The sequence below is a fragment of the Antedon mediterranea genome, chromosome 10 (genome assembly GCF_964355755.1).
Source record: "Antedon mediterranea chromosome 10, ecAntMedi1.1, whole genome shotgun sequence".
NCBI lineage: Eukaryota > Metazoa > Echinodermata > Crinoidea > Comatulida > Antedonidae > Antedon > Antedon mediterranea.
The window spans coordinates 20,217,196-20,241,087 of record NC_092679.1 but is presented as its reverse complement, the minus strand read 5'-3'; the positions used below and the strand labels follow the sequence as shown (position 1 = coordinate 20,241,087).

At 35.6% G+C, this 23,892-nt stretch overlaps 2 protein-coding genes across 3 annotated transcripts; both read right to left on the bottom strand.

Moving 5' to 3' along the window:
- Nucleotides 1-2,258: 2,258 nt before the first annotated feature.
- On the bottom strand, nt 2,259-10,755 carry LOC140061357 (uncharacterized). Of its 2 annotated transcripts, XM_072107870.1 has the most exons (9): nt 10,493-10,755; nt 8,971-9,855; nt 8,307-8,820; nt 6,215-6,233; nt 5,753-5,912; nt 5,036-5,557; nt 3,827-3,860; nt 3,293-3,439; nt 2,259-3,171 (listed from the first exon to the last, which is right to left on the bottom strand). In XM_072107870.1, exons 2-9 carry the CDS (start codon nt 9,775-9,777, stop codon nt 2,813-2,815), a joined length of 2,562 nt encoding a protein of 853 aa, XP_071963971.1. In that variant the 5' UTR covers nt 9,778-9,855; nt 10,493-10,755; the 3' UTR covers nt 2,259-2,812. The 2 variants fall into 2 exon arrangements, with proteins under 2 accessions (XP_071963971.1, XP_071963970.1); XM_072107869.1 differs by having other exon boundaries at nt 8,971-10,755.
- A 121-nt stretch (nt 10,756-10,876) lies between these two features.
- Nucleotides 10,877-22,949, bottom strand: LOC140061358 (DBH-like monooxygenase protein 1 homolog). Its single transcript, XM_072107871.1, has 13 exons — nt 22,567-22,949; nt 21,236-21,382; nt 16,711-16,887; nt 16,380-16,466; nt 15,918-16,094; nt 15,287-15,389; nt 14,909-15,075; nt 14,422-14,476; nt 13,906-14,027; nt 13,393-13,452; nt 12,992-13,131; nt 11,857-11,992; nt 10,877-11,458 (listed from the first exon to the last, which is right to left on the bottom strand). The coding sequence occupies exons 1-13, from the start codon at nt 22,825-22,827 to the stop codon at nt 11,282-11,284; spliced, it is 1,809 nt and encodes a 602-aa protein (XP_071963972.1). The 5' UTR covers nt 22,828-22,949; the 3' UTR covers nt 10,877-11,281.
- Nucleotides 22,950-23,892: the final 943 nt, after the last annotated feature.

Here is a 23,892-nt window from a genome sequence, read left to right as displayed (position 1 = left end):
TAAAACATATCCAAAGCTTCATTTAAATCACCTTCAAAATCAATTAAGACACTCCATGGAACACAGTTAAGAGTATTACATAGATTATTGACATCAAGTGCTTTAAAATTGTAAATTATACTTTTACGATTCAAATTATCATTACTACATTTAACATCAAAATTTAAACGGAAATCAATTCTCAAAGATGAGTGGTCAGATAAAAAAATATCGTTAGCAGTATAGACTTTGTCGGAAATGTTTTTACTACAAATAACAAGATCAAGCATTTTATCCATTCTTGTACAGTACGTATTGCATTGAAATAGGCCACAGCTAGAAAGCAATACATCAAGTAAGTGTTCTCCCATGGACTGAGCTGGAGCAGAATAAGGGTTACTACTCCAATTAATTTCGGGCAGGTTGAAATCTCCAAGAATGAGGAATTCACTGTTTTTGTAGTAGAGCATAGCGATTTCCACAGACGAAGTAAAACGACGGAGGACATCGGGTGTAGCGTTTGGTGGTCTATAGAATAATCCAACAAGTAGGCTACTACGCCGCTTTAGCTGAATCTCTATCCACATGAACTCCGTTGAATCACTTTCTAGGCGTTCCACTCGGTTACAGGTAAATTTGTTATTCACTAGCATCAGGATACCACCACCGCGTTTATCAGTATCTCTATCGCGTCGAAATAAAGTGTAATTAGAAACGGAAAGTTCAGAATCGAGCACGTTGCAGTTTAACCATGTTTCCGTAAGTGCGACAATATCCAAATTGCTCTGAATTAGGTGTGCATTCAGATCTGAGTTGTATACGTCCATTTTATTCTTCAGGCTACGTACGTTTTGATAGTATACCTTAACTGAAGATGTCTGAGTATTACCTGGACCTGGATTCGATTCAACATCGCCACTTAAAAGAATACAGAATGTAACAGTGGAATTAGAATAGAGCAAACGTGGTGCGCTGTAGATCTTCCTTGACGGTCTGCTGCTACGTTGGAATGCAACAACACTCGTACTACGTAGTCGTACTGCTTTGACCGCATAGATACAAATTCCAACATTTACATACAACGGTGCTAGGAATGTTGCAGCTTACCGGCTCAGAGTATCCATCGACTGGCCTTAGCCATTGATTTCTGGATGAAAATCCCATATTAAAACTTGAAAAATAGAGGCCAAGAAATAAGTTCAAAATAAGTAGCGGCACACGTAGCCCGGTCGAACACATCATGTAGACTACAGTATGCCTACGTTGACTGGCCTAGTATCCACACAATGGGTAGCCTAGCGGAGCTCGATATGAACACGTCCGCTCACAACGAGAATTAGTTTGTCAGAAACCTTTATTAACAATGTTATCGTGAATTAATGATAATCATAGTACACAATGTAATCTGAAGGCTGTATACTTACCATTCTTCACGAGTGATGTTTAACATCTATTTGATAAGGTGATGCGATGTGTAATAAAGCAACCACATTTAACCAGGTATTTTTGCGCACCACTACAACTATCGAAGAATTCATTCCAATCGATTTCCTCACAAAAGAAAATTCACATTCAAAAAGCTTGTTTGTGTCAATCCCATTGCAGTTATCGACAAATTCATTTCAATCGATTTAATCGCAAAAGCACAATTCAACAGTCATTGTTACGTACCACTGCAGTTTCTACGAATTTATTATTTCAATCGATTACCAAAAAATGCCAACGATTATTTTGTGCATACCACATTGCAATTATCAACGAATGAGTTTTAATCGATATAATCTCACGCTGCACTATTTAGCAAATCAATTTCAATCGATTTTCTCACGAGTTATTTTTTTGCGTATTATTGCAACTGGAATGGAAATTCCAACTTTTGTGTATTATACATGGCTAGGCAAGAAAATAACATTATTTGGTTAGACACAGACACAATAAATAAATAAATAAATAAATAAATAAATAAATAAATAAATACAAACACCTATGCTACTTTATACATGACTGATCTCCATGTAGTTTATTTCGATTAGATTGTCGTCACCGATGATCAATTTAATCCTCCTAACAAAACCATAAAATGAAAATGTAACTTGTAAACCAAGAGAGAACTCTTACAAAATAACATGACATAATTAATAATCAAATCACATAAAATCTAAATTCAAAGTTTCCACATTACATCTTTTTTAATTAAAAAATCATATTTTAGACATTTTCACCCTAAATATGATGAAAATTAAAGAATAGAAAGTGTAATGTCAACTAAATGCATTGTTTAAAGCTGGATATAGATGTATATTTATAAATTGTAAAAAAAATAGTAATAAATAGGGAAATAACTCCGAACTGAGCGAAATACTTGGCAGAAAACAAATACAAAAAACACGAAATTTTAATAGGCGTTTGTGACCTCTCAAATATATAGGTTTTCGTCAACAGGCATGTTCTGTATATAGTAGGTAACACCCACATTCAGGATAACTTAAAAATTATGGGCGCTATTAACAAACAAAAGAACAAAACAACTACATACCATGTAATTAACAAAAGGCGGATAATATTATACAGAAATTGCCTGCTGAGAGGTGAAAGATAAGATTCGACAAAATATCATTCCCTCGGGGATATCAAATCTTATATTTACCTCAAAGCAGGTAATAGCTGGTATTCAAATTAATTAATATCTGCCAAATTACTTTTACTTTTATATTTTAACAGCCAAAGTAAAATTTAAAATTAAATTTTGATATTTATACCAAGAAAACAAATTTCCATTTTAAAGTGGACCAATACAATTCCTTGAATCTTGAATCCCCTTCAATCATGAATCCTAATCCTCTGGTGTACAAGGACCATCAGTAAGATCAATATCGTCAATAGCAACTACCTCTGTGTCATCACCAGATACTTTTCCGCCAATCAACAAGTAGGATATTTTTATATCGACAGTATTAATAGTAACTCTTGCAGGTTTCCATTTTCCTTTAGTATAACCACTGGTGAACACGTTTTCAGGTTTGCCATTTTTATAATGATCTACATCAATTTGTCCGTCAGTAATGAAGTATTCAAATGTAAGGCACGCTTCATCCCATTCGTCTGGAATTTTTGAACTATTAAGATAGCCCCCTTTGGTGGATTCAGGCCTACTATCACCACGATTGATTGCAACACAAATGTAATAATCATCTGAAATTATAAATTAGATAGGCATATTTGCTAACAACATTTAAAATTACGATCAGTTTATTGTCGAAATAATTGAATGATTTATCGGATTGTCAATGCATATATGATTAAACCATTTTACCTCCTGTTTTTGAATAACGGCTTCCTAAATCAACAGTTTTATTTCTTTTCTTATAATGTTGTTTACGGCATTTTCCCCATTTTTCTGAACCAAAATGCTCCCAGTTAGCATATTCGATTTCGTAGTTGAAATCATTAAAAAAACTCCCTAAAGAATGAAAATATGGTCAAAGTTAAATCCAAAGTTTAGTCCTCCAATGGGGACAATTTCCAAAAAAAAAATATGTAGGCAGATGCTAAAGAGAAGAGTTTTAATATTCAGACACTAACCAAACATGCACATTAAAGAAATGAAAAACCTCGTCATAAAAAGAAGCTATTTAAAAAGTGATGGCACTTATATCAACACTTAAATAAGAGTGGACCTACGGAGGGTTTTTCATACGGGTCAAAATATCTTCGAATCTACAGGTTTAATACAGATTACGTAGACCATGTCCTGTTGTAAAGTGAAAGTGAGCAGAATATAGTCAGGAACACTAGTTACATTTTAACTAGGGTATTATCCTTCATAATAATATGCGTGTATACCTACCTGATTTTGTAGCTTGTTCGCTATCTGTATTTGACTATTAAAAACAAATCAAAAAGAACAGTGCAAAATTAATTTTATATAAAGCCTTCGATACAATACGATACGATATTATTTATTGTCATTTTAACAACGAATTTGGTTGGAAGGTTTACATTTTGATTTACATGCAATTTACAATGAATTCAAAGAAAAAGCGTGTAACCAATGAATCTAAAGAGACCATACGAACTATAAACAATAACAAATTATTGTCGGCAACGTTTAGTGTTTGATTCAGAGTGATCAGTCTACCAGTTTGGCTAAGCTTAAAGAGGGTAATCAGGATCCTGACGAATTGTATTTACAGTTTTTAGGATGCCCCTTTCACGAAGCGAAATAAAAGTTCAAGGCTAATGTCGATGATTTTACTGGCACACTACAATTTCAGCTAGTTTGGTATTTTTCAGTAAGATTCGAGAACCAGACAATAGAGCCGAATAAAAGAACACTTAAAAAGGTTAAGAATGTCACATGTAATATTGAATGTTTTAAGTTTTCGGAGGAAAACCATTCTCTGTCTTGCTCTTTTGGATTTAGATAAAGTGTTGGCTTTCCAATTAATGTTGTTATCAAGCACAACACTAAAATACTTAAACTCCTCTACAATTTCAATATTTTGTTCATTGATAGTTATGACAATTGGAGCCAATTATGGCTTTTAATAGAGCGTCTAAAGTCAAAAATGATCTTTTTAGTTCGTACTAAATTATTACAACACCATGTGCCAAAATTATTTATTGACTGTATAGTTTAATTCATTATTATCCTTAATAGATCCAGTTATAACACTGTCATCGGTGTACTTAATTAAAACGCAGTCATCAAATTTAATTTTAAACTCATGTGTATATATGCTGACAATACAGGAGAAAGGACGCATCTTTGTGGTGCTCCTGTATTACATACTAAATTAAATTCCAACACGTTGTATTATTTTTCTTAACCAGACACTTTTTGCGTCCTTTTTTTTAAATTTATACAATTTTATTTCATTTCATTTCATTTATTCGTCTCAAAACAATAAACAAAACAATAAATAACAGCCAGAAAATAAGACAGGGCACCCCAAAAGTGAACTAAATCACTGTCGGGTGGTGATACAAAGACTATTCCAGAGCGTATGCCCCTGACGCTGAAATAATGTAATAGTTAATAAGTAAAACGTTTTACCTTTTCACGCCTATTTTTGATTATTCGTTTAGGCTCTTCTTTTTTCTTATCTTTGGAGTGTGTTGTTATCGACTCTGATGACGTAGGTTCCGGAGTTGGTGCTTTAGTAGTAGGCTCGCGAGTTGATGCTGCGGTCGTTTCCCTAACATACTCTGTGGTAGGTTCGGGAGCTGGTGCTGTAGTAGTGTCTTCAACTGGTTCTGTCGTAGGTTCGCGAGTTGGTGCTGTGGTCGTTTCCCTAACAAACTCTGTGGTAGGTTCGGGAGCTGGTGCTGTAGTAGTGTCTTCAACTGGTTTTGTCGTAGGTTCGCGAGTTGGTGCTGTGGTCGTGTCCCTAACAGACTCTGTGGTAGGTTCGGGAGCTGGTGCTGTAGTAGTGTCTTCAACTGGTTCTGTCGTAGGTTCGCGAGTTGGTGCTGCGGCCGTGTCCCTAACAAACTCTGTGGTAAGTTCGTGAGTCGGTGCTGTATAATGTATTGCGACACCTACCATCACCACACCCAGTGCTATACATAGCCAAGTCTAGAAAACAGTAGATATAAGAAACGAATTATTGTTTGGAATTTGAGAAAAAGAAACCGTTTTTCATAGTCATCCAAAAGTCACAAACCAACTAATAATGATCTAAACCTAAAAACCATAAATTAAATTGTTTATGAGGAATTGTTTGGCATTCCGAGGTCACTAGGCCAACTATACAAGTTCATATTATCCTACCGTGTGTATTCCTGATTTTTGTTTTTCTTTTTGCCTGGCGCTAGGTCTACTACTACTAGTGACGAGTGTTTCAGTTTTGTTATCAAGTGGCATTACACTCACGTTTAGCCTTTGGTCTGGTTTGGAATGTGTATCCAAATGTTGTTGAGGTGTTCCATCTCTAAATTTGTACAAATATCAATCCATTATTTTTAATAAAGAGTAAAGTTAGTGCCGGTTTCAGACTGTGAAATTGGCAAATTAATGTATTTATCAAATACTAGTATTATGGTATAGATTTGCTGCTAAACTTTCAAAATCAAGATTTATTTTAGTTGGTGCTTTATCCTACTCTGACGTAAATGCAGGGTAAATTACACTGTGAATGCGTGTACGAACAAAATCGGAGATCAAAATACTTGTTAAAAGTTGTAAAGTGACTTATTTTCTGAAAACCCCACTATCTGGCATCCGATTCCTTACCTAATATTATGGATATCATCTGTGAAAAAAAAAGAAACAGTTGTGTAATGTATGTAACAATTTCTATAAATGAAATCTTCCACCAAGTTCACGTTTTTATCCAATAATAGGGAGTTTTCGCAACCTTACGAATACGATAACGAAAACGGATACATCACACATTTTGTTAAACCTTTGAGCTGATCCCCATTTCATATTCGTAAAGCGTATTCGTGTTGACGAATATCACCAGACAGTTTCAGCCACAACAGATTTCTATGGCGCGCCATTCACGCATATATTAGACCGTGCTATTGTTTTTGCTATTAGTTATCGCATCTCATGCTTTGTTGTATAGTATTTTTTATTTTATTTTTTTATCATTCTTAACGTTATTCCACTACAATTTGCATTTATTAGATTTGTTGTTTTCATTCCAGTTTAGTTGTATCATGGAGTCTTGGCGAAAAACAAATTCAACTGTCAGTGATACTCTCTTAGTACAGACGGCGTATTAATAGTTTGGCTATGAAAAAAGAAATGCTAAGAAAAAAAAAGAAATTTAATTAAAACGTTTTTCCTTCCATTGCTTAGGTGACCTAAGGAACAAATAGGATTATCAGGAACTCACACATCAATACAAGCAGAATCAACAAGAAAATTAGTGATAAAAAAAATAAATTTAATAAAACGTCTTCATTTGATTTGGTTTTTAATACAATACAGGAGTAATTCAATGTTTATCATGGAGCTTTGGTCTTAAGAACACATGTGCATAAATAAAACGAACATATCAGACCCAACACAAAAATAATAATTGAGTAATTTGCGGCGATATGCATTTAACATATTTTAACATGCACAGAATAAATGAACACATTATCATGTCAATATACAAACAAAATGAGTAATAATTCGGATAAAAATGTGACTAAGGATAACATTTGTTGCGAATGCGAACGTCAGAGGAAGTCCCCAAACTAATTACTAGGCCTATTATCAATTAATAATTGCTGCTATAAATATATTGAGCAAAACGTTGAATTGTATTATTTTTCAATAAATGCTAAGTAAGTCAGTAAAACAACAATTTAAAAAAATCATTTTCATTTATTCACTAAAATGTACAACAGTGTTGCTTCACTCCAGAAAAGAAAATATGAAAGAGAATTTGCAGAAAGAAGCAATTAAACACTGTTATTTCAAAGTTCGGAACGTCCGTAATTACTACAGAAATTCTGCCCAATATTAGGGACGTAGAGAAATGAAGATAAATAGGGTACTACGGAAATACTTAAATGATAGGGAATCCCCGGCAAAATGCAATGACTACGGACAAATCAACGACCCATATGACGGGGTTTTCCACGTACCTTCTCATGACGCACACAGTCAGAAATTCATTCTGAGCCTGTTCAGAAAAATATCTAAAAACTAATTCTTCAATGCCTTAGCATAATTCCTCTTGAGTAGTGGTGTTTTACTAATACTTCAAGTTCATTTTATCAGGTAAAATGTTACACGCAAAAACAAACGCACGCATTTCTATTAACATTTATTTACCGTGTTTCATTTGCATCTTACAACATTCTAATTCTTAATAATTATATACTTTCCTCAATTGTTTCTTCCGATAAAATAAATCGTATTCTTAAACCACTTTATTCTTCCGTTTCTTATTCCTTTAAAGTTTATTTATTCATTCATATTTATTCAAATTTATTGTACCTCGACACATTAAAATTAGTATATATCCCTACGTACTTCAATTCGTTTTATATTTATAGAAAAATGTAGGCCTACATGACGTTAATAATTCTTTACCGAAACATTTATCACTTTAGTAAATCTTTGTTTCTTATATTATAAATCATTTCTATTGTTTTGTCCTAAAAGATTTTTTAAATTGCGAGTTATCTTATTTTTTTCGTTTTGGTAGTCTTCTTACCTTATTAGGGTTTTTGGAGCAGCTATGGGAAAAGAACAATTATGGACAATTATAACATATATTCTAACATCCGATTCTATTTAGAATTGAAAAATTCTTCCACTAAGTAGTATTATTATAAATGATATAACCAGAAATGTATAATTATATTTTATCAAGATTTACCTAGTAAAATACTCCCTGTCTTTTTGTTTAGAAGATCTGCAAACCGTTTACACTTTTCTTGGGTATCATCTAATAGTTTGTGTTGCTCAAGGTGAAAAACAACATCCCATATATTGTCAAAGCCATGGAATGTAACTTTGTAGAAACCAATGACATTACGTAAATCATCACGCCCAACATTCCTGAGGGCTTCAAAAAGAGCCTTCCGATATGGTGTTAATCTTGTTCCTAATGTTTCACTGCATTGTACAGTCCTTTTATATTCGGCTATACGATCTTTTGCCGATGTCTGTTCGGTGGTTTCAGCAACATCCGACAAGAGGGTGACATCAGTAATTGAAATCTTTCCAATGTCAACAAGTTCATTAAATAAGTCAAGCCCTGTAGAGTTATCGTCATAACATCCATTAGGTATAATACCATGTAGAAGCATTTTTAACCAACGGTATTTATTACCAGCATAATCTTTGCTGAGGTTTGCTAGCAAATGTTGAAATGCGGTCTGATCTTCTTCCTGCAAATATAAAATTCATTAATTAATGGAAAAAGATGAGCATTAACAGTAACAAAAATATATATTGACAGACTCGAATGATGTATTTACAAACCTGTTGTCATTGTACTGTATTGCAGAAATTACAGGTATTAATAATTATACTATTACCTTCAAACTACTTCTGACCAATATTTCAGGTACGTTATCAAGTGACGTCAGAATCTGCTCTGCGTTTGGTCTTTGGTCTGGTTGGTAATTCCAGCAATTCAGCATCACATCACGCAAGCGTACGTCACATGTATCATCCATTTCTGGATGACCTTTATTAAGAACATGTTGAGTGATACGTGCCATACTTAGATGCTCATAGGGCTTTCTCTTATAATATAATTCCCACAAAACTATTCCTAAGGAGTATACCTCTGCTTTAAAATAATCGACACCCTCCGCTTCATCCATTACTTCAGGAGACATCCAAATGATCGTACCGCGTACATTACGCGAAGTAGTTGAAGTAACGTCAAGTTTGAAATTTGACAAGCCAAAATCAGTTAGCTTGATAGTGTCTCCAAAAACTAAATAATTCTTAGATTTTATATCTCTATGCGATATGCCTTTACTGTGGATATACACGACCGAGCGTACGGCCTGTTTGCACCAATCTAAATAGTCGAATTGAGTTCTAGGCTTCTTATGTAAGAAATCATATAGGCTTCCGTTTGGTGCATATTCAAGTACTAACCCTTGTGACGTGTGCTGTTCGCTCTCAATAATCCCCAACAGTCGGACAATATTTGTATGTTGTAGACCTTTCAATATATCCAACTCCCGTTTCTGCACGCCAATTGTGACATTTTTCTTCACTGCTACTGATTCGCCAGTAATTTTCACAATTCCGAAGGATAAATTAAACTTATCTCCCAGATTATGCTTGATCTCGATATCATCTGGTTGAAATATATGAAAGTCAGCCATATTTCCCCGTGACTGTATATTGTATACAAACACATATTCAATACTCTAATTATATGCATGGATTGATTTCAATACAAACTGGAAATACCAAAGAATAAAAATAAAATGGAACAACGGGTATTACTGAGTGTGCTTGTTCTAATGTCTAAAAAAGTGCTGCAATATACATGCCTAGCTACAGCTATGTCTACACTATCAAACTTTATGTGACAATAAAATGTGATATGTCCATATATGGACATGATGATGTCATATCACTACCATAATTGAGCATATCACTACCATAATTAGGCACATCATAGTGTAGACAGAGCTTTAGGAAATATCATTTGTATGTACGCACATGGGATAAATTACAGAATACAATGGTATCCTAGATCTAGATCCTATTGATATATTTATCAAGATGGCATTTGATTGATTGTAATTTTCAAAAATAGGCATACACTACCAAAGTTCGTCAAAAATTCCGTCTAACTCGATATTTGATGCAATTGTTTGTTAATACACCATAACCAATATAATTACTTTGCAAATGAATAACAAAACTCGTTATGAATGGTTGGTTTTAAATGCTGGTTTGTGTATCGTATATGGTATTCCTATATGTTATAATAGAAAGCGTCAGAATCACAACGAATTACACTGTGTCACTAAAAATACATAAATCATATTATAGACTTAGGCCTACAGAGGCCTAGTGAACCATACTTACGTCACATGAAATAATCTGTATATGAGCTGGGGAGCACTTTTGTGGTTACGGTAACCCCACTCAAAACAGTGTGTCCCCTCGTTCCTCCCTGAAGCGTGGTTCCCACTAGCGACGCAACACAAGGACGTAACGCAACGCAAGTGAATTGACCAATCACAAGCGATGGCTTATTCGCTCGTGATTGCTAACCGTCTATAACTTCGCTTGTCATTGGTTAAAACGCTTGCGTTGCGTTACGTTCTAGTGGGAACCAAGCTTTATGCTCGACGCGCAGTTTTACACAATTTTATTAATTACCTCTGCGAACTAGCAATAATTTATAATAATAAAATAATAATAATAATATTAACAGATATTGAGAGATAAAAACTATATTCATACATCTTTTAAAAAAGTCTTATTGTTATAATATTCCAAAAATCATGAAATAGATTTTTTTATAAAATGTTATCACATAAATCATATCCTCAATTTCCACAATCATACAACTGTATTTTAAATAAATTTACACAGTTTTCCATATCGTCTTGCTTGAAAACTCAGTAATACCGATAGGCTTACACAGAGATATTATTAACTACAACAATTATCTCTATGGCCTAAAGCATCGCATCATATAAATCGTTACAGGTTATCATTACTCTCTCTACTACCTAGAGTAATGATTTATTATATAACTTAACATTAAATCATAAACAAAAAATGAATCGTACAAAATTGTAATATGTAAAATATTGTAAAAGATTAAAACTTTAAATCTCTAGAGAAATCATATTCTAGTTTAAAAAGTTACACAAAAAGCAGGCATAAGGCAATCGTTGTAATAACGCTGTAGCAGCCCGCCATCAACGTATTGCCTCTGCCAATGGGGTCGTTGTCGTCGTCATCGACGGAGCATACATCGGGCGCGACCATTGTTTTTTCTGGATCAAACCACTCTGGAAAGTTCAGCTCAAAGTGGTCTTCCTGTTGAAATAAAAACATAGAACAATTTTTACGGTATACTATACCAAGTTTGAGAATATTTAAAAGTAAAACAATTATCATCTTTTTTAAATACGTACAATATCATATCGCATGTTCACATGGTTGAAGTGACGTAGGTCAAGGAAGGTAAATCATTTCTGGACAAAGTTATAGTCTATATTATCTCAGCTGGCCATAGTTAATTCAATTCAAAGTTCAGACGCTAAAATACGCACTCAGCGTACATTACGCTACTGTAATAACACAGTCAATATTCAACACTGTAGAAATAAAGCATTATGCCTATTATCAAGTAGCTAAGGTTTAAACTAAACTAGTTGGAACTAAGTATAGAATTAAAAACTAATTAAAATCATATTTATGATGAAATTCCTTACGTTCAGATTTAAGTCTGTGCTACCAAAGCAGTAGTTGTAGCGTTTGGCTCTGTCCGTTACATTTTGCAAGCCAATTCGCAATGTTTCCGGATCGGAATTCACTACGTGGGAGTATGTGTATACAGAATAGTCTTCACTGAGTAAAATAAACCAAAATTAATTCATTTTTTTCTCCACATGGTAAATAAATATAAAATTTGCTTTTTGTCCCATTCACACTCGTGATTTCTGTGATTCAGGTGGTATAGGGTTGGTATGGCAAAACACAGTGATAAACTAGAATGGTTGAAAATGGATTAGAGTTTACCCCAATTCTGTCTTTTTTTATGTTAGTCCATCAGTCGGCGTTTCGATTTTTGCCTGAAAATACAACTCATGCATTATACGTATGAAACGCCATATGTGCCAAAATTTTGGTCTAGACCCTAGACTAAAAATGGATAAGTTAAGAACACCTAGCAAACACCATATTTTTCTCCAATGATTTAACTACAAAGAGCCAGATGTGTATACTGGTTTTTGCTTTTCCAGTCTTATCCGAAAAGACTCGTTCTACCACCAGAACTATGATCGAGGTGAGGCGAATATGTGCCGATATTATAGTAGTATAATGACTGGAATTTGCAGTTCAATTGTCGTAACCGCTCGACTTGTAGAAATTTCAAATTGATTTGACACCGTACAATTACTATTTACTCTCTACACACGCGTTTGTACTTTATATATGAAATAATTTAAAAGCGATGATATACTACGATACCTCTAATTGCAAAAACAAACATTTTAAATTCTTTAATACAAACACTTCCAAAACGGTTACATGGTATTTGTCCACAGTTAACGGCAGTCATGTTTAAGAGCGTGCAACTGCGTTTTAAGCGCGACTTAACTCTGTCTACACTATCCAACTTTATGTGAAAAAAAAATGTATGTCATATCAATACCATATTTGGCCATATCACTACCATATTTGGGCACATCACACTTGTTTGTCAAACTAGTTTGATAGGGTAGAGTAATCTGGACCAACATAGAAAGTGAATGTATGTGTGTAAGAAAATGTAATGTTTTTATTTTATTTTCAGAAAATTATTTGTGGTTTTAGACTATATTCTTTCAATTAGTATCAACTTACATGCCCTCGACGTATGGAATGTTGAAAAACTCCCAGTAACTTGCTAAACTTGGAGTTGACATGCAATAATCTATCTTGGTTTTTTTAGGATAGTAATACACAAAGACCAAACACATTTCCTGGACTGTGCCATCTCCTCCCTAAAAACAAACATTAAAACAGAAATGTCAAAATATTTCCCGATTACAAAAAAGCTCTAGGAAATCGCAAAGCAGTATGGTCACGGCTGTAGACGTAATTGAGGTTTTTAATTCTTTATTATAAATATATTGGGTAAAGTAGCCTATAATAATTATATAACCAATATTATTATATTATAATAAATATCATTTGGAGATTGTTTTTGAAGCTGTCGTTTTTAATCGATCACTAAATACATTTGTTCATTTTGCCTTACTTACGCGTGTTACTTCATCTCTACCAACTGTATTGTACGTACACGTGACTACGTAAGAATCACCCTAAAAGAAACAGAATCACGTTAAAATCGTGCCTTTTGTGAGCATTGTGTCCAGTAAAGCTTGGTTCCCACCACATCGCAAGGACGTACACGTAACGCAAGTTTATTTGACCAATCACAAGTAATGGGTTATTCGACCTGTCGCTTGTGATTGGTTATTTGCGTTGCGTTTACGTCATTGCGTTGTGTCCTAGTGGGAACCAAGCTTTAAAACTAATATCGATAAACTAGACTCGATAAATTCAAAATAGATCATTTTGTACTGTATAGTAATAATAAAACGATTTATTTGTTTTTGTTTTCCTCCTCGAAACAACCAGATTTGAAACAATCACAACACGTCAGGAACTTTCTATAGCTCTAAAAATGTTGTGACGTTTGCATTAAGTTTGTTTGTTTCTTGCGTTATCATCACTTTATATCCCAAGTTACTACGTTACGTTTACGTCCTTACTGGTTTAAAGGTGTTTTCTGTCGCCAGTATACGGGTTTCTTGAAGGTTGAAGTCGTAGTTGTCGTCTTTAAGTTCATCAATAAGCTCATCACCACGGTACTGTTGTAAATTAATCTGTCGAGCTAAAGAACGGTAATTTAAATAGCGTAATGCATTTGAAAATGTATCGTTAATGATAGAAAGCGTAATTAAGATGTTACACGCCGCCTATTCATGCCGGCGATTATTTAAATTTTAATGCAATAGGCCTATATATAACAACGAAATCTGAGAGAAATACTTTGGCGAAAGAGGGCGCGCTATATTATATTTATGTCAGTATTGAAGGTAGAGATAACTCGAGATTTTATTAAGCTTTTGAGACGTCCTCAATATATCGATTTTTATGAAAACTAATAGTAATTGTCTGTCGGCTTTAAAAACAAACAAATCAGGAGGATAAATTGAAAAATGTGCACATTATTGTAATTTTCAAGCATTTTTGTAATGATAATTATTAATAGCAAGACCAAATACCTGCAAGATGTCCGTGTAACATAGCTGCAAAAACATAAACATCTTCATCCATTCCCTGCAAAATAAAAACATCCTGACATAAGAACTAGAGCGAAGATAGAGTACCGCGAATAAAGTTGTTTAAAATGACCTAGACACCATGAGGAATATGATAACCTATGTTATTGTAGGTACAATCAATACTACTGTGTTCCTTCGAGTCGAGTGGCCTAGCGGTTAAGAAGGGGCGCCGCAGACCATACTTATTAAATTAGGCACAGATTTAAGGCACACCTCAACCATTATTCTGGTAGTAGAACTTGCATAATGACTGCTTGCGTGAATCCAGTTTATCTTTCGAACGATTAGGTTACCCTGGTCATTGTCATTTTGAACAGACGAATGAGCGCCATTCGCACATTAGTGCGCAACTCAGCCCGGCAGGTTGTGAGTCGCAGGTTCTCCCCCTCATTTACATCGATACGATATGTATATATTGTGAACTTACAGCTTTGGTGCAGTCACCAAAGCAAAATCCGTATGTTTTGAATGCAGATTCATTTGGCGGGATAAGGTGCATTAGGTCAACATTTTGTCCGACCATCCATATATCAGCCGAGTACTCCCGAAGCGTTGGTGTGTAATAAATCCGCAATCCAGAGTTGTCATGGAAATCTAAACAAATCAGTAAATAATGCATTAAAATTAAATACTGGATTTATTTTGATTTTAAATTAACCGAGTAAGTACTTGTGGATGACATGAAATAATTTATGTGATAGATAATTAGTTGAGCAATGAGCCCCTAACCGAACATTCATAACATATTTCTACCTCACCTCATCCTTCACCTGGCACTTTCAAAAGGATTCTGAAAAAGGTTTACCTGGGGAAAATGCAGGGTTGTCGTAATGCATTTCGATCATTAAAAACGTTGGACCATCCTCGCCGCCCAATGGCAACCCAACGTGCTCTGGAAACTCGAAAGACTGAAATAAAAGTTTTATTATTGACAAGTACATAAAACGAGTACAAAACGACACGTTAACTTCATTTATAATTTAATTCTAACGACGATTTCCTGTTAACAAGTAGCCTACGTACATACATACACCGATCCCGCCAGTACCAGCAATAAACAATGGATACCTACAGTGTCTTCGTATTTATACCCTATGCATTACGTCATTCTATAAATTAATCAAGCATAACAAATAGTAACTAGTGCCATCACAGTCGTCATCATCATGACAATCATACATTAATATTCTGTATTATTGTTTTTTAATAGATTATGTGATGGCGCTAGTTACACTCTGTTATGCGTGAGTAATTAATGGAATGGCGTAATGCATAAACGGGCATATGGGGGAAATGGTACATTTCAAATACGGGAGACAAATATATACAGCATGATATTGTTAGAAGCCAGACGTGTAAATAAAATACTAATAAATTTAACCGATGGCTGTTATTTAAGAAGAATATTGACCGACAACATCATAGTTATAACTTACCTTGGCGCCAATTGCCCATGCGTATATAATTGTTAAGCACTCCGACATATCAGGCGGCATAATTTCACTATCACAATCCAACGACCAACCACGTACGGCTGTTATGTTGCCATAGCAGGCATATATGACCATATGGTGAACCACAGATTCATGGCCCTCTTGTACAATACCGTCGAACTAAATATTTTTTTTAAAGTTTATAAATTATCAATTATAAAATACTGTAATTGACCCGTTCAGCCTTAGTTAACTTACCCGCTAAATTGACTTCAGTGACCAATTATAACTGTTGAGATTTAAACAACTTAATGTGTAGCATCATAACTTTGTATACGCGCGCGCAAACATGTATATTCGAGTCTTCACAAAAGCAGGGGCCTTATTAAGATGAGGTAGGTGATAAGATATCTTATAATAAATTGTAAACATCGACAATTTTCTTCGTAATATGTAAGCACTTACACGAATCACATGAACTTCTTGGTCAAATTTTGGCACGTCGACAGCTATACACCAGTACGTTGTGTCCTTATCGTCAGGGACTGTTACCTGTGAAGTGTTACAGTTCAGTAGTATAGTTCAGTGTAAAAATTGCTTGTAGTCATAATAAATGTTGATGGATACCGGATTTTTAGTTTAATAATATAGTAATAGGCCTACATTGTTTATGAAGAAGATATATTTTTAATTTATTTAACTGTATAGAGTCGCATCATAACATTTATATCAAAATAACTTTCAACCAATGATGAGTGAGTAAGCAAATCAATATGTGTTAATATAACCCACTTACATTTGGCATTGTTACGTCAAAGAATCCGGCATCTGCAGGTAGTTCGCTGATCTTTGACGTCGCCGCATCTAGTAACACGACAGAGCGCACGCCTCTGTTATTGCTATGGTACATAAGATCGTCCAAATTCATGGGATCGGCATTATTGACAGCCCAAATTATTCGTAATGTATCACTCTAAAAAACAATCCATAAATATTTATCTCATACAAACACAAAAAGAAAGTAGCAGTGCCGGTGTGTGGGCATGTTGAAGGGAGATTCAACTCGACTATAAAATATATTGGACTGTAATAGGGCTGAAATTTGACAGAATGTCTCCTATAAACGTTCCGGGTATTGTCTCTATTGTTTGCTAAAGCTTGGTTCCCACTAGCGACGCAACGTAACGCAACCTACGCAACGTAGGTTTTTTTTTTTTTTTTTTTTTTTCATCAATTCTGTTTGATGTCAACAAGACGTGTGCGCCTTACAAGCGGCCAGTCTGATCTGTTCTCCAAGTTTCTGTAAAATTACAGTTTCTGTATAGGCCTACTGAAATCTGTGTGTTTAATGCCACATCGAACTTTTCCTGGTTATTACTGACCGTTGTATGTATTTGTGAAGATAACATCGTTGGTCTACTAGCGAAACTAATGTTCCGTTTTCCTAGGCCAGTTTCGTTTGCCTGTCTACTCACATTCCTGTGCAGTCAGCCTTCGCGGTCAGCCGTATCCACGGTTCATTCAACATTCTTTGCCGGATTTGTCAACTACGGTAGGCCTAGGATTGTAGTAGTCGGCTTACTTCACAGAACCGAATCGTCTTATCATAACGGGTGTTCATTGACTTTAATTCAACCTGTCAGTTCATCTATTGCGTCTATGATTTACTACGATCGTGATCAACTTCTCAGATTATCAGGAAACTTAAAGTCATCGTTGACTCCATCAGAAATTGACACTATAAATCGTTTGAATATCAATGCCTTTACCACATGCCGAGCATTCTCAACTCGAAAAACACATAGAGGAAAGAAGGCTGGTCGACGACGAAGCAAGCTTATCTCTGCCGCCACTGAACACATCTCTCAACCTCGCAGACCTGTTTCCGTGGATACTGAACAATCTCGTAGTTCGAGTTCCATCTGTTTTGGACTGTGGAATGCGCGTTCTATAAGAAATAAAACTGTTGACGTTTGTGATTTTATTTTGGATGTTGAATTAGACATTTTAGTAATTACCGAAAGTTGGTTGAAAGGTGATGCAAGTGACAACCACTTTATTGCGGACGTGAGTAACACCCTCCCAAATTTCGTGGTGTCACATGAGCCACGCCCTACAGGTGGACGCGGAGGTGGAATATGCATCATTTCGCACCGTGGACTCCAAATAACACCAAATGTTTCAACAAGTTTCCGGTCTTTCGAACATATGGATATCAAGATCACTTCCAATTCATCTGTAATTAACTTGATTTCAATTTACAGACCACCACCATCGACCAAAAACAAACTTACCTTTGACTTGTTCATCACTGAATTCTCATCACTTCTTGAATCAGTCTCTTGCACCAAAAACCTTCTGATAGTTGGTGATTTCAATATTCACACAGATGACCTCTTGGACAACAACACCAAGCGATTTGATGAACTGCTTTACACGAGTTGTCTTCATCAACACGTCCAAGGCCCCACTCACGTTAGCGGGCACACACTGGACCTTCTAATCTCTCGAAAAAACGACAACATAATAAAACAAACCACTGTCAAACAAGGACTACCATCCGACCATATGGCTGTCATCAGCTTTGTGGATTTATCACATCCTAAACAACCAACGCGGACAATCTCTTACCGCAAACTTCGTAACATTGATCTAAATTGTTTTGTGGAAGATATAATGAATTCCCCGCTCGTCTGCGCACCGGAAGATAATGTCTCCGATCTCGCTGACCAATACAATAATGTATTGCAGTACATCCTTGACCAACATGCTCCGTTAACAACTAAACTGGTCACCATTAGACCACGGGCACCATGGTACACGAATGAACTCCGTGAAGCGAAGTGCGTCAAACGGAGATCAGAACGCAGAATGTTGAAATCTGGTTTGGATATCGACAAACAGAGGTACAAGTTGGAATGCAAAGCATATAAAGATATGCTAGATCTAGCAAAATGCAATTATCATCGCAATGAAATCGCTAATGCGGATGACAAGAACCTTTTCCGCATCATAAGTAAACTGTACTCGGTCGATCCTTCTCCTGTTCTGCCAAAACACACATCTTCAATGGATCTCGCAAACCAGTTTGGCTGTTTCTTTAATGAAAAGATTCTGAAAATTTGCAAGAAACTTAACTCCATAAACACTCCACTAATAACTGTCAACGTCGACGAGTCATGTAATAGTAGTTTCGCTGAATTTGAGCAAATATCAGAAGATACGGTACGCAAAGTCATCGCTGAAAGCGCATCTAAGTCCAGTAGACTTGACCCAATTCCAACACGGTTACTAAAAAACTGCATTGACGCTCTACTACCGCATATCACTAAAATCGTCAACATGTCGCTGTCATCAGGTACTGTACCATCTGCATTTAAATTGTCCCTCGTTATGCCACTGTTGAAAAAGCAAAATCTCGACTCCAACCTCCTACAAAATTATAGACCAATAGCAAATCTTCCCTTCCTTTTTAAAGTCTTGGAAAGAATTGCAACTGCTCAGATAAAAGCATATATGGATGAACATTTCCTGTTTTCAAAAGTCCAATCAGCCTACCGCCGCTTCCACTCAACTGAAACCGCTTTATTACGTGTTACAAACGATCTACTACTTGCTTTAGACAAAGGTAATGAAGCGGTACTTATTCTACTCGACTACTCCGCAGCATTTGACACTATCAATCATGATTTATTATTTCAACGTCTTCATAAAAGATACGGCATAAGCGGAACCGCATTGAAATGGTTTATTTCATATTTTGAGAATCGTAGACAAGCAATCATTGTGGGTGATTCGATGTCTGATGAGTTCGCTCTACCCTGGGGTGTACCACAGGGATCCGTAAAAGGTCCACTCGATTTCATCTTATACACTGGACCACTCAGCAACATCATTGATTCCCACCCGGAAGTTCGTCATATGATCTATGCAGATGACACTCAACTATATTTAATCATGAAACCTACACATCACTCTGAATCTGTTAACAGCCTTTCATGCATTGCAGATGTTCGCTCATGGGCCATTCAAAATAAACTCATGCTCAACGACTCCAAGACTGAAATGATCCATTTTCATTCAAAGTTCCGTGAGGCATCATCATTTCCTTTGGTCCATATCGGAGATACTAGTGTCTCTACCTCCAGCTCAGCCAGAAATCTAGGCGTCCAACTAGACAACAGCCTCGGTTTAAAAGAACACATTCGTAATGTTTGCCGTGGTGCTTCCTTTGGAATTTACCAGATCGGCCAGATTCGTAAGTACCTTGACAAAACATCAACTGAACGTCTTGTTCATGCTTTTGTTTCATCTCGTCTGGACTGTAATAACTCGCTTCTGTACGGCCTACCAACTTCTTATCTGTCTCCTCTTCAACGAATCCAAAATTCCGCCGCAAGACTTATCACTGGCACTAAACGACATGAACATATTTCTCCCGTTTTACGTGACTTACACTGGTTGCCTGTTGATCAGCGCATTCGTTTTAAAATCCTGTTGCTGACATATAAGGCCATCAACGGATGTGCTCCAGCCTACATATGTGACATCATTACTCCGTCAACCAACTCTTCGCTTCGTTCATCCAGCAGACTTCTTCTAAAACCTGGACCCCGTTCCAGAACTCGGTTTTACGGTGATCGTGCTTTCGCTGTCGCAGCCCCAAAACTCTGGAACACTCTACCACTCGAAATACGCTCATCAAAATCTGTTTTCACATTTAAAACTAAACTCAAAACTCATCTCTTCAGAGAAGCATAATCGCACGCTACTACTTGCACTGATCTTGGAAAACACAGCGCTTTGAAACCTTTGTCTCTTGCGCTTTATAAATGTTATTTATTATTATTATTATTATTATTAATAAAATGCCCTTCCAATAGTTGTGCTTGCTCCCTCCCGCCTGCGTGAAATCAAACCTGCGATGTTTGCAGCACTGTTGCGATTGTGATTACGCAATACACCACTTTGCGTCAATACATCACCGCGGTGCATTCTAGTGAGAACCACGCTTTAGGGGAAAAACGGTTGACGTCATAAACTGTCTTTCTTACTATACTCTACGTATTCTTTCTTTTGAATTATCGTTTTAGGTTTGTTGAGATCTATTAACATTAAACAATTAGGTTTTTATTATTATACACACACTATTGACATGTACATCATTATTTAGAAACTTACTTTCAAAGCTCTTATTTGTTAAACGTTTTTGTGGTTAAGCGCATGGAGAGCCACTTTGATAGTGCGTCACTGTATAATGTTATTTGTATTAGTTCACTTTATCTGGCAATTAATTAAAAAAATAAAATAAATAAATTTACCGTGATTATATTATCTTTATCGTCACATGTGTTCAGCTTGCGTTTGAAGGCCATGGTCGTTTTACCGTTTTCTTCGTAACCATACAGAAGTTCATAATCGTCCGATGCATCGGCCACCGGTCTGGAATAAGTCGTAGCATGACGATCCTGAGGAATAACATTATTTAATAATAAAAATAACAATAATCAGCATCATACATTTCCACCTTAATTAAACGAATATATTCAATGTGTAAACGTGTCGACTAAATTTGTACTTCTTGTTTCAACTAGTCGCCTGAAGACCTTTCTTTTTTTCTTTTATTTCAATAAACAATGGCCTCCGGTCCATTTCACATAAAAAAATCTTATACAGGTTTTTCTTTTTTCATAAGCTTTATATAAGTAAGTTGCAAAATACTTAATTGTATGGATTTCATTGTTTACAAAACATATTTTTAAACTTGTATATATTTAAATCAATATTTTTTCCTAATGTTTCTATAAAAAAGGACAGTAAAAATAAAATGTTTTTCATCTTCTAAACTTAATTTATCAAAGAACATTCATATTCTAGACTCTCGGTTAATGTTTAAATGTCGCCCCTTTTCAATCAACAGGTTATGACGGTGACCAATGATCGATCCTTTGCAGTTGTGGCTCCTAAGCAACAATCTTCCTAATTCCATTCAAGATTCACATTCTATCTAGGTTTTCAAAACCCTTTCAAAAACCCATCTTTTTAATTCTTTGTAATTCAATCTGTTTTTTTCTCCCATATTAATTCTTGTTTTAAGCACTTTGGTACAATTGTTGAGATTAATAGATTTACATTGACGGATATAAAGCGGAAGCCGACAACATATCAATGTGTCTTGGGTAAGAAGCAACATTGAGGTGTGGTTTTGACAATATGGTATTGTAATCCAAATCAGTGTGTTATTATGTGTTTAATATTATTAAGTCAATATAAACAGTAATCAAGAGGGAACGATATATTTCTATTTCAATTAAAAGAAACATAATAATATATATAAAAATAACGACTTACCATAGGCCTACACCTTAACAATTGGCTTGAATGGAAGTCGACAAAACGCGTTAACTTATTGGCTCTGTACAATTAACTAATACTTATTACTGTATACTATTCTGGCATCTACAATTCTTGCTTTTGAGCCACTTTCTGTTTATAATAATTGGCTTCCTATAGGTTTTTTTCTACATGATATCGTATCGTATTTTTTGCTCGTGAGTCGTCCCTGTTCATGGCCATGCGTGTTAGCATGTTTTACGGTATACTACGCGATTGTAATAATAAACTATGTATACTAATTCAATTGGTAACTTACGGATAAATATGCCCGTCCGTTTTTGACCCATCCCGCCACGATATCAGCTCCTGGCATACCGCCGTTTGGAGAGAATCCAATCGCCACATAACCCGTAGTCGCGGCGCTCATTTCGAAGAAAATATCATCTCCATCTACTCTCCACTTTAACATAACATCGTTTTCCTCATTTAAAGCCACATTGTGGTCTTCATTGATGGTATTTTGTGCATTAATATTCGAGGAAATAGACAGAAGTAAGAGAACGTAAAACACATCCATCTTATCAATCGTCGTCAATAAGACACAATGGCGTGGTATCAACACTGGTATAGACGTATAAATGGGTTTCAAATTTGCACAGTCACTTACTATAATAAGGCACGGCTCCTGTGTAATACAAAATAAATATAATATTTCGGCGACTGCCTCTGTGCAGATTCAACACACGGTCACGTGGGTAACAACAAAAACAGGTTGATGTGACGTCAATATAATTCTATTAATATCGGTGTTTCATTACATAACTTACCAATGTAATTTCGTATATTGAATAAGAATAAGTCGATTTATCGATGAGCATCGTAGTCGAATAAGTGTCTTTTCGAATAACCGCTGCATTCGAAATGGAGATCGTAGTCGAATAAGTGTCTTGTCGAATAACCGCTGCATTCGAAATGGACATCGTAGTCGAATAAGTGCCTTGTCGAATTAGCGCTGCATTCGAATGGACATCGTAGTCGAATAAGTGCCTTGTCGAATTAGCGCTGCATTCGAATGGACATCGTAGCAGTATCGTGGTCGAATATGTACCTCTGTCGAATAAGTAGGCCTACCTCTGTCGAATAAGTATAGGCATACCATTTCCGAATAGGTAGGCCTACTTATGTCGAATGAGTAGGCCTACCTCTGTTGAATAAGTAGGCCTACCTCTGTCGAATAAGTAGGCTTACCGTTGCCGAATAATTAGGCCTACTTCTGTTGAATATAAATAGGCCTACCTCTGTCGAATAAGCCTTGTTTAATAAAAACATTACCTAGCATTTTAATCTTATACATTACAAAATACCGAATGCACCATGTAAGTAAAAAAATACACAAGACTTCGCATTGACCACATTTTCACATTCTACCATTAAATATTATTTTTCACTTTTTTATCAATTTAGTATGACATACCGTACTTATCTTGTGTAGTCAATAAAAATACCGATAATATATTACAGGATTACATTTACTGTATCATCCTGTGTCTGTTAAAATGATCGTTTTTGCGTAAAAGTTACCGTGGTTTCGACGAAATATTGTTAGTAGTCACTATAATCATTCTATTATATACGGTAACGT

Excerpts from the sequence above, each read along its gene's own strand:
- LOC140061357 (XM_072107869.1), bottom strand. The coding sequence starts at position 9,777 with ATGGCTGACTTTCATATATTTCAACCAGATGATATCGAGATCAAGCAT. Across the intron at positions 5,558-5,752 it reads AAAAATCAGGAATACACACG|ACTTGGCTATGTATAGCACT; the intron begins GTAGGATAATAT and ends ACTGTTTTCTAG. Across the intron at positions 3,861-5,035 it reads TCAAAAATAGGCGTGAAAAG|TCAAATACAGATAGCGAACA; the intron begins GTAAAACGTTTT and ends TGTTTTTAATAG.
- LOC140061358 (XM_072107871.1), bottom strand. The coding sequence starts at position 22,827 with ATGGATGTGTTTTACGTTCTCTTACTTCTGTCTATTTCCTCGAATATT. Across the intron at positions 16,888-21,235 it reads ATAAAGATAATATAATCACG|AGTGATACATTACGAATAAT; the intron begins GTAAATTTATTT and ends ATTGTTTTTTAG. Across the intron at positions 11,993-12,991 it reads ATTCCATACGTCGAGGGCAT|TGAAGACTATTCTGTATACA; the intron begins GTAAGTTGATAC and ends TATTTTACTCAG.